This window comes from Mastomys coucha, unplaced genomic scaffold (assembly GCF_008632895.1).
Source record: "Mastomys coucha isolate ucsf_1 unplaced genomic scaffold, UCSF_Mcou_1 pScaffold21, whole genome shotgun sequence".
Taxonomy (NCBI): domain Eukaryota; kingdom Metazoa; phylum Chordata; class Mammalia; order Rodentia; family Muridae; genus Mastomys; species Mastomys coucha.
In genome coordinates this window covers 103,128,495-103,138,382 of record NW_022196904.1, presented here as the reverse complement: position 1 = coordinate 103,138,382, position 9,888 = coordinate 103,128,495, and the positions used below count along the sequence as shown (strand labels likewise).

Genomic DNA, 9,888 nt, shown 5'->3' with positions numbered 1-9,888 from the left:
AAAAAAAAAAGAAACTTAAGCCTGTGAGATGGCTCAGCAGGTAAAGTGAGTTTGACACCCAGGACCCACTGATTTCTGCAAGTTGTCCTTTGACCTCCACAGTGTGTGTGAGTGTACACGCACATGCACACACAAATAAGTAAATGTAAGGTTTTTTAAAGTTGAAACTCAGCATTTCTTGCTGTAATTTTTATCCAGGATCTCCAGCATCCTAATGAGTTTATTCGTGGATCTACTCTTCGTTTCCTTTGCAAATTGAAGGAAGCAGAATTGCTGGAGCCTTTAATGCCTGCTATTCGTGCTTGTTTGGAACATCGTCACAGCTATGTTCGGAGAAACGCTGTTTTGGCCATCTATACCATCTACAGGTGAGAAGGACACTCCTTTGCTTTATTTCTGTTTTCAGTGCTTTAGATTAGAGGTTCCAGTGTGCTTGGTTACAGAATGTATGTACTTGTAGATATGTTTTACTAATCAATACAGTATTTTTTTCTCTTACTATCATTACATTGTTACCATGGAGAAGTCAAAAAAATCTGACGTCAGCCGGACAGTGGTGGCTCACGCCTTTAGTCCCAGCACTTGAGAGGCAGAGGCAGGCAGATATCTGAGTTCGAGGCCAGCCTGGTCTACAGAGTGAGTTCCAGGACAGCCAGGGCTACACAGAGAAACCCTGTCTTGAAAAACCAAACAAACAAACAAACAAAGATCTGGCATCAGTGTGCCCCAGTTTCTGCATGACAACAGTCAGCTTGAATGGCACAGTGCCACTTAAGATCATTGTATACTTTCTAGTTTAAGACCATAATCATTATTCCTGATTGTATTGCTGCAATTCACTTAGTTCATTTATTCATTTGCTAGAGGCATTACATATTTTACCTTGTTTAAAATTCTCCTTTTGAGCAGTGTGGGTCTTGTCTTAGAGGCGTAAAAGAAGGATGCTTTTAGTGAAAAGAGCTGTGATTCTTAACTGATTCCTTTTATAACAGTTGAAAATTTGCCTGGACCAGTGGTGTGTCCTCTAAGTCTACCTTCTAGGGAAACTGAGTTAGGATGATGATGGGTTTGAGGCCAATCTGAGCAACTTAATGAGTCTCTAAATAGAGAGGGTTGGAGACGTGGCTCAGTGGGTGCTTGTTTAGCCAGAAGAAGGCTTTGGTAATAAAGCTGAAGATGTTGAACTTTAAAACGACTGTAAAGTTCAAAGGAGACTAGATTACTAAATTGTTAAATCATGGCTGTCAGTCCATTTAGAAGTAGTTTACGGGGCTGTAGTAGATAGAGCTCAGTAGCAGAGTCCTTTCCTAGAATGTGTGAGCATGGTCCTGGGTTGGAGTCCTAGCCTTGCCACTTTAACTAGGATATATATTATTTAGTGTCTGTGCATGTGTGTGCATGTGCATGTTTATAATAGTGTGTGTGTGTGTGTGTGTGTGTGTGTGTGTGTGTGTGTGTGTGTGTGTGCGCGCGCATGCGCGTCTGTGCTCAGGCCAGAGAACATTAGATATTGTTCCTCAGGCATGTCAACCTTTAACTTTGACATGAGGTCTCTCATTGTTGAGGAACTCACCAAGTATCTAGGCTGGCTGACCAGAGAGCCCCAGGTATCTTCTTGTCTTCATCTTCTCAGCACTGGAATCACACCAGGCTGGCATCAGCCTACAGAGAGCCACATGCCTCTGCCTCCTGAGTAATAGAATTAAAGGCATGGACCAGGTTATCAGATCCCATTACAGATGGTTTGTGAGCCATCAAGTGGTTACTGGGAATTGAACTCAGGATCACTGAAAGAGCAGTCAGTGCTCTTAACTGCTGAGCCATCTCTTTGTCCCCTCCCCCCCCCCTTTTTTAACCTAAGTTCTAGGGATAGATATTAGGTCTGCCAGTACTTTACCAGCTAATATATCTCTTCAGCCCCTGAAATATTTTTATAAGCATCTCTTGATCTTTAATATGTTACTTGATTGAAACACAGTATTATTTATCTTAATGTTATGTTATATGTTGACAAAAGTGATATTTTATTGATAATGTATTGAATTCTTGAATGTTACCATAAGCACTATATATATTTTAGAACTTTAAAGGGAATACAAAAATGGGAACAGTTATAAGACAATTGAAAATTTGAACAGTGACTTGGCCATATGATGCAATTAAGAATTTTTGGAACTATGATAACATATTCTAATATATATTTTATTATATATCCCGTCTTTAAATTATTGCTTTGTTTTATGTATATAGATGTTCTGCCTACATGTATGTATGTTTACCACTAAAGTGCCTAATGCTCAAGAGGCCAGAAGAGGGCTTCAGTTACATTAGAAGTGGAATTATAGCAGTTGTGAGCCATCATGTGGGTACTGAGAGTAGAATCCATGTCCTCTGGAAGAGCAGCCAGAGTTCTTAACTACTGGATTTTCTCTCCTGCTCCTGTATATTATTCTTTATTCTAATATTTATCACTCTATGTACTATAAATACCTTTAAGTTTCTAAAATAGTGTTGTTACTAAATATGCTGCACAGATAATGAAAACAGACTGTTTGTTCCCTATATACTTCTTTTAAAATGTTATAACATTGTAAAATTGACACTATGTTAGCTTAGTAGATGAAGTTTTAACCTATGGTTTCTTCTCCTGCTTCTAATTGATTATGTACAATTCCAAAAACCGAAAGTATTGCATTATAGAGTTTAAGTTTTAATGTTGGTAATGTCTGGAAAGTAACTGAAATAGGAAAGTGGGCATTTATTTAAGATGGATGTTACCTGTTTTGTTTAAAGAAATTTTGAACATCTTATACCTGATGCTCCTGAGCTGATACATGATTTTCTGGTAAATGAGAAGGATGCAAGCTGCAAAAGAAATGCATTTATGATGCTAATTCACGCAGATCAGGTAAAGCACCTAAAAATACTTCCTAACTATAGTTAAACAAAAATTAAAACTAGGTCCTCAGCATGTTTTCTATATTGTTTTATTTTGTTTTGTGTTTTGTTTTGTTTTGTTTTGGGGCAGGATCTCACTATGTAGCCCTGGCTGCCCTAGAACTTACTATGTAGATCAGGCTAGCCTCGAGCTCACAGAGATCCATTTACCTTCACCTCTTATGTGCTAGGATAAAAGGTGTATACCATTAAGCCTGCCTCAGCAGATAGCACATTTTTAATTAGTAGGTTGATGTGGAATACCTGTGGCTTGAGGTCTATAGAGTAGTGTCCCGGTCAGCCAGGGCTACACGGAGAAACCCTGTCTTGAAAAATAAAAAAGTATTGATATTTTTACTGAAGAGGTATTAAGGTCATAGTTCTGTGTATACATTGTCTGATCATGAGGATGCCTGCGAGATTTTTCTTTCAGGTCTCAGTAATAGAAATACAGCTATATTTTCATTTTGGAGTTTTGAGACAGAATCTCCCTATGTAGCCCATGGCTTAGAACTTGCTATGTAGATCTTGTTGGCCTCAGATTTGCAGTGATCCTTGTGCCTCTGCTTCTCAGGTCCTGGGGTGACAGGCATATGCCGCCATACCCAATTTAGAAATAACATTCTCCAATAGCTGCTTTATTTCAATTACATGAATATTCTGAACCATATAGGACTTAGGACTTTCTCCTTTAGCTTGCCAGTTAAAAAAATTTCAGATTACACATATGTGCCCAATTCTAGGAAATGTTTTGATTTTTCTGACATATTTATTTAACTTCCTCCTTAATTTCTTTCACTTTTTTGCCTCAGTTTCTTCATTAGTTTTATATTTGGAAAAGAGTGTGTGTGTGTGTGTGTGTGTGTGTGTGTGTGTGTGTGTGTTTGTGTGTCTTGTATTAATTCATTACACCAAATAAGGAGTATAAATATACTCTTATTTTTTTAGGATCGAGCTTTGGATTATTTAAGTACATGTATTGATCAAGTTCAGACATTTGGAGACATTCTACAGTTGGTTATTGTTGAACTAATTTATAAGGTAAGAATGATAATTTATACAAAAACACCCAGGATGGCTAAACCAATCCTGTACAATAAAAGAACTTCTGGAGGTACCACCATCCCTAATTTCAAGCTGTACTACAGAGCTGTAGTAATAATAACAGGTGGTTTTGGCATTAAAAACAGACATGTTGATCAGTGAATCAAAGACCCAGACATAAATCTATATACCTATGGATACCTGATTTTTGATAAATAAACCAAAAATATACAATGAAAAAAAGCATCTTCAACAAATGGTGCTTGTCTAACTGGATGTCTGCATGTAGAGAATGCAAATAGATACATGTCTTTCGCCCTGCACAAAACTCAAGTCCATGTGGATCGAAGACCTCAACATAAAACCACATACACTGATCCTGATAGAAGAGAAAGTGGAGAATATCCTTCAGTGCATTGACACAGGAGACAACTTCCTAAACAGAACACCAATAGTTCAGGCACTTAAGATCAGCAGTTAATAAATGGGACCTCATGAAACTTAAAAAGTTTCTGTAAGGCAAAGGGCTATCAAAAACTTCAATTCCCGAAGCCTAAAATTAAACGTGAGAGTCACCATGCATTAAAAAATTTCATCTGGCCGGGAGGTGGTGGTGCACACCTTTAATTCCAGCACTTGGGAGTCAGGAGGCAGAGGCAGGCGGATTTCTGAGTTCAAGACCACCCAGGTCTACAGAGTGAGTTCCAGGATAGCCAGGGCTACACAGAGAAACCCTGTCTCGAAAAACCAAAAAAAAAAAAAAAAAAAAATCATCTGGAGCCAGGTGGTGGTGGTGTCACATACCTTTGATTCCAGCATTTAGGAGACGGAAGGATCTCTGTGAGTTTGAGGCCAGCCTGGTCTACAAAGTGAGTTCCAGGACAGCTAGGGCTATTACACAGAGAAATCCTGTCTCAGAAAGCTAAGGAAAAAAAAATCATCTGAAAATAATTATAAAGGCTGGGAATGTGGCCTTTTATGTGTGTCTAATGTCCTTGAAATCAGCTGAAGCCTAAATGTTTTCTTTTCCAGGTCTGTCATGCTAATCCATCAGAAAGGGCCCGTTTCATTCGCTGTATCTATAATTTACTACAGTCATCTAGTCCTGCTGTAAAATATGAAGCTGCTGGGACATTAGTAACACTGTCAAGTGCACCAACTGCAATAAAGGTACTTTGATGACAATATGGTAGACATCCTGTCTTATCTCTTATGATTTAATGACACTGAAGTTTTTTTTTAAAGGTTTATTTATTTTTATATATAAGTATACTGTAGCTGTCTTCAGATACTCCAGAAGAGGGCATCAGATCTCATTACAGATGGTTGTGAGTCACCATGTGGTTGCTGGAATTTGAACTCAGGACTTTCAGAATAGCAGTCAATGCTCTTAACCGCTGAGCCATCTCTCCAGCCCTGACATTGAAGTTATTTATATGATTACTTGCTATACTTAACACAGGTATGTCCAACATTTGACATCATTAACAGGACATCTATAAAGTCCCCACTTGAGAACTACACAACTGAGTTAGAATGGGAAAAATCAATACCCCTCAACTTGGGTGTGGGTGTGGGGATGTGTGCCCACCCACCCACACCCATACAAAGCTTTAAGTAAGTACAATTTTGTGCTGGGCTGCATTCATATATACCCTTAGCCACCCAGCTCCAGGCTCTGCACATGATGAAGAGGACTACAGATTCTGTAAGATGATTTGCCTTCTTCCATAATTCAGCCTTTCTGTATGCTTTCACACTCTTGTGGAAAAAAGAGAGAAAAGTAGAAAGTTACGGTATCTCTAGTTTCTGGAGAATTTTACTGATGTTTTAAGATCTCTTTATGATTATGTTAAAAACTGGATCTATAATGGTGACTTAAAAAATTTCTTTGGGGATCGTCAATAATAGATTACTGCATTTCTTTTAGTTTAGTCCATCAAGACTTTGTCAAATATACTAATATATTCAGAGAACAATTAGTCTAAAAAGCCAGCTGGCATAAATTGTTGAATTTACTGTTTTACCTGTTAATACTTAAAACACTTTATTTAGAAATAATTTTAAACTTAAGGGGAAGTCACAGAAATAGGACAGAGTTCCCTTACATTCCTCTTCTAGCATCCTTTAATGTTCATACCTTGTGTAATCATAATATAATTGTCAAAACTAAATTAACATTGAAATTGTATTGTCAAATAAACTAGATTTTGTTCAAATTTCTCTTCAGTTTTCAGTTAATGCCCTTTTCTGTTTCATGATCCACTCTAGGATCCCACAGTTTACTTTGTTATCTGTCTTAGTCTCCTCTAATCTGTAAATGTTATTTTCGTGCCTTCATGAAGAATATGAGTTTGTTTATAAGAGATTCTGGAACATGAGTTTGTCTCATGTTTTCTCATAGCACAAAGCCAGTCTTCTACTGTCCCAGGTCCTCAGTACAGGATACATGTATACCTTCTTCATGATCAGTTAGGTCAAGCTGTCTCCCTGATTTCTTACTGTTCTGATTTTTCTCATTATATTCAAATATATTTGAGGTACTTCGAGCCTGTAGATTTCTTGTCACTCCTCAGATTTGTATCCACTAATTCTAGCATTGATACCAATTTTTCTCAGCAGTAGTTATTACTAGATAGCATAAATGCTAGTGCAGAGGTGAATGAGTTTATTTTAGCTTCTTAGTGGCCTGGAAGGGAGGACCAATTCTTATTTTCACAACAGTTGTTTTTCCAGAATGCATTTCTTTTTCTTTTTTAATAGGCTGCTGCTCAGTGTTACATTGATTTAATTATTAAGGAGAGCGATAACAATGTAAAGCTCATCGTCCTAGACCGATTGGTAGAATTAAAAGAGCATCCTGCTCATGAACGAGTCCTCCAGGTAAGTTCTGTTGTCATCCCCAAGCCATGTCACTGTAGGTAACTTAACCTGAAGCCTGACAGTGTAAATTTTGGGCAACTGAGGTATAACTCTTTATGTATATGAGTACGCTGTGGGTGTCTTCAGACACACCAGAAGAGGGCATCTGACCCCATTACAGATAGCTGTGGCCATCATGTGGTTGCTGGGAATTGAACTCAGGACCTTTTGAAGAGCAGCCAGTGCTTTTAACCACTAAGCCATCTCTTCAGCCCGATGTGTAACTTTTAAATCACCGTCTCCTTTTAGGTCTTTCTACATTGTTGAAGGTTAACTAAACTGGGTTTCCTCTAAAGTGTTCTTCCTCCTGGATGTGGCTGGTTACTTTGCTGTAATGTCGCTGAGCTTGTTCTTCTGATTGATTGAGTGAGTGAGTGAGTGAGTGAGTGAGTGAGTGATATGAGTACACCACCATTGCTCCCTTCAGACATACCAGAAGATGGATGTGAGCCACCTTGTGGTTGCTGGGAATTGAACTCAGGATCTCTAGAAGAGCAGTCGGTGCTCTTAACCACTGAGCCATTTCTCCAGCCCTAACTTGTTCCTCTGACTTTTGTATTTTCCATGAAACAAGTTGGATCTAAAACTTGATAGAGTCAAAGTATACATTGTCAGCTCAGCTGTGTCATCACTTCATGTCTCATTACAATAGGCAACCCAGATTATCTTCCTACACTACTAATTTCATTACTAATCAGAGGACTGAGGAGATGAAAGGCAAAAAGCACAGTGGTGCAATTAGGGTATTTTTCTCATGAAGAGAAACACTGGCATCACTGGAGTTTTTGGGTTTTTTTCAGGATCTGGTCATGGACATCCTAAGAGTACTGAGTACACCAGACTTGGAAGTACGTAAGAAAACACTGCAGTTAGCACTGGATCTTGTCTCATCTAGGAATGTTGAAGAGGTAAAAGAGAACATTGGTGACATTATTTGTAAGTGGCACAGATATGCTGTGATTCTCACTTGTTTTTACTTTTTCTCCCCCATAGTTGGTCATTGTCTTGAAGAAGGAAGTAATTAAAACAAATAACGTGTCTGAGCATGAAGACACTGACAAATACCGACAGCTTCTCGTGCGGACACTGCACTCCTGCTCTGTCCGATTTCCAGATATGGCTGCAAATGTTATTCCTGTGGTGTGTAACTCTTATTATTTTACTTGTAAGATTCTCTAGATGTGCCGGGCAGTGGTGGCACATGCCTTTAATCCCAGCACTTGAGAGGCAGAGTCAGATGGATTTCTGAGTTCAAGGCCAGCCTGGGTCTACAGAGTGAGTTCCAGGACAGCCAGGGCTATACAGAGAAACCCTGTCTCCAAAAACCAAAAAAAAAAAAAAAAAAAAAAAAAAAAAGATTCTCTAAGATGTTTTTGTTTTTCTTTTTGAGTTATTTTATAGCAAAAGTCTTACTGTACATTTTTGATCTTTATGTGTATTCCTATGCTGACTAGGGTAAGAACTCAGATTTCTTTCTCTTAATCCTCTTCAAAAGCTTTGCTGCACACAGGACTATTGAGACTTCTGTTTGTGTACTAGTGTCTGTCTCAGATTATGTTTTTTTCTATATTTTGAAAATCACTAATTTCCATTCTTTGTTCATTAATTTATTTCTGACTTCTTTATATAATTTTCCCTCTGGAAACTATATAACTATTTGTTCCATTTCTCTTTTTTTGTTAGTTAATGGAATTTCTCAGTGACAGTAATGAAGCAGCAGCTGCTGATGTCTTGGAGTTTGTTCGGGAAGCCATTCAACGCTTTGACAACCTGAGAATGCTGATTGTAGAGAAGATGCTGGAAGTCTTCCATGCTATTAAGTCTGTCAAGTAAGTTTAAACTACACTTGATGGAAAGTTGAGCATTTTTGTCAGTTTCTGTTTTTTTGTTTTTATTGATTTAAGTTTTATTGCATTATGATCAGAAAAGATACATGATTTCAATTTATCTGAATTTGTTAACATTTAAAAACATATTCTAAGTAAATAGAATTAAGTCACATTCTTGTTTCCCTTTTGTACCCCAACTCCTCCCAGAGACCCCCCTTCAATACCTACAATACCTTTTTGTCATATTCTTTAAAATTTATAAAATATTATAACAATAAAAATGAGTATTATAAAAGTTGTTTAATATAAAACAATAATCACTTTAGCAGTCTTATATAGATGCTTGCTACAGCAATATTGAAAATATGTTTTTCTCAATATAAATTTTAAATTACTCCAAACATATTAACTGTATATTTTAAAATAATCATCACTACTAGTATTTTTTAAGTGAACATAAATATATAAAGTCTTTTTATTTATTTTATATTTAGTAGAGCTTAAAATCTTGGCTCTTACTGTGGTACAAGCCCAAAATAAGAACAAATTTTAGACATTGGATTTCATTGTAATAAGTCTGTACTTCAATGACCCTCATATCACCAAAGGATTTTACCTCCATCGTAACTAAGCTGAGAGTTAATAGTTCTGCTGCACCAAGGAATGAATGGTAGGCATGATTTTTGGATACAGACTTCCTGCTATGGTCAAAGCTAATTGACTTTAGTGAGTCACTTTATTCTCGGCCCACAGAGAACAGGTTACATTCATTTAAGAAATGGTGTGTGTATTAAGATGGTCTATCCATAAAGTCATTCACCAACTGTTTCAATTAACAATGGTTCTGCTTGGAGGATGGCACAGACATTAGGTGAGGGTAAGAATCTGGTTCATTGGCTGTGATAACTTGGAAAAACATTCATCTCAGAAAAAGAGTAACTTATAAAGTCCTCCTCTTCAAACTTGATACAATAGTTATAAACATCAAGCAAAGCATTCAGTCTCACTCTTTGTTCTCTTACAAGCCACCTCCCAAGTTAATTGTCTAGGTTTCTTTTGGCTGTATAAATACTTTTGAAATATGCAAACTGTTCTGAAAACCATAGTATAGTGTAAAAACATGAAATAAACAATACTACTAATAGAGAGGCTAAGA

The 9,888-nt window shown here is 37.3% G+C and overlaps 1 protein-coding gene across 2 annotated transcripts in view; it reads left to right on the top strand.

Moving 5' to 3' along the window:
* Copb1 (COPI coat complex subunit beta 1) overlaps positions 1-9,888 on the top strand; it is a 31,392-nt gene that overhangs the window by 6,088 nt on the left and 15,416 nt on the right. For both annotated transcript variants that reach the window (XM_031387964.1, XM_031387965.1), the window contains exons 4-11: positions 199-368; positions 2,794-2,908; positions 3,886-3,978; positions 5,014-5,151; positions 6,745-6,864; positions 7,704-7,811; positions 7,897-8,043; positions 8,587-8,732. In XM_031387964.1, coding sequence (XP_031243824.1) covers positions 199-368; positions 2,794-2,908; positions 3,886-3,978; positions 5,014-5,151; positions 6,745-6,864; positions 7,704-7,811; positions 7,897-8,043; positions 8,587-8,732 — 1,037 coding nt within the window. The remainder of the gene's footprint in view (positions 1-198; positions 369-2,793; positions 2,909-3,885; positions 3,979-5,013; positions 5,152-6,744; positions 6,865-7,703; positions 7,812-7,896; positions 8,044-8,586; positions 8,733-9,888) is intronic.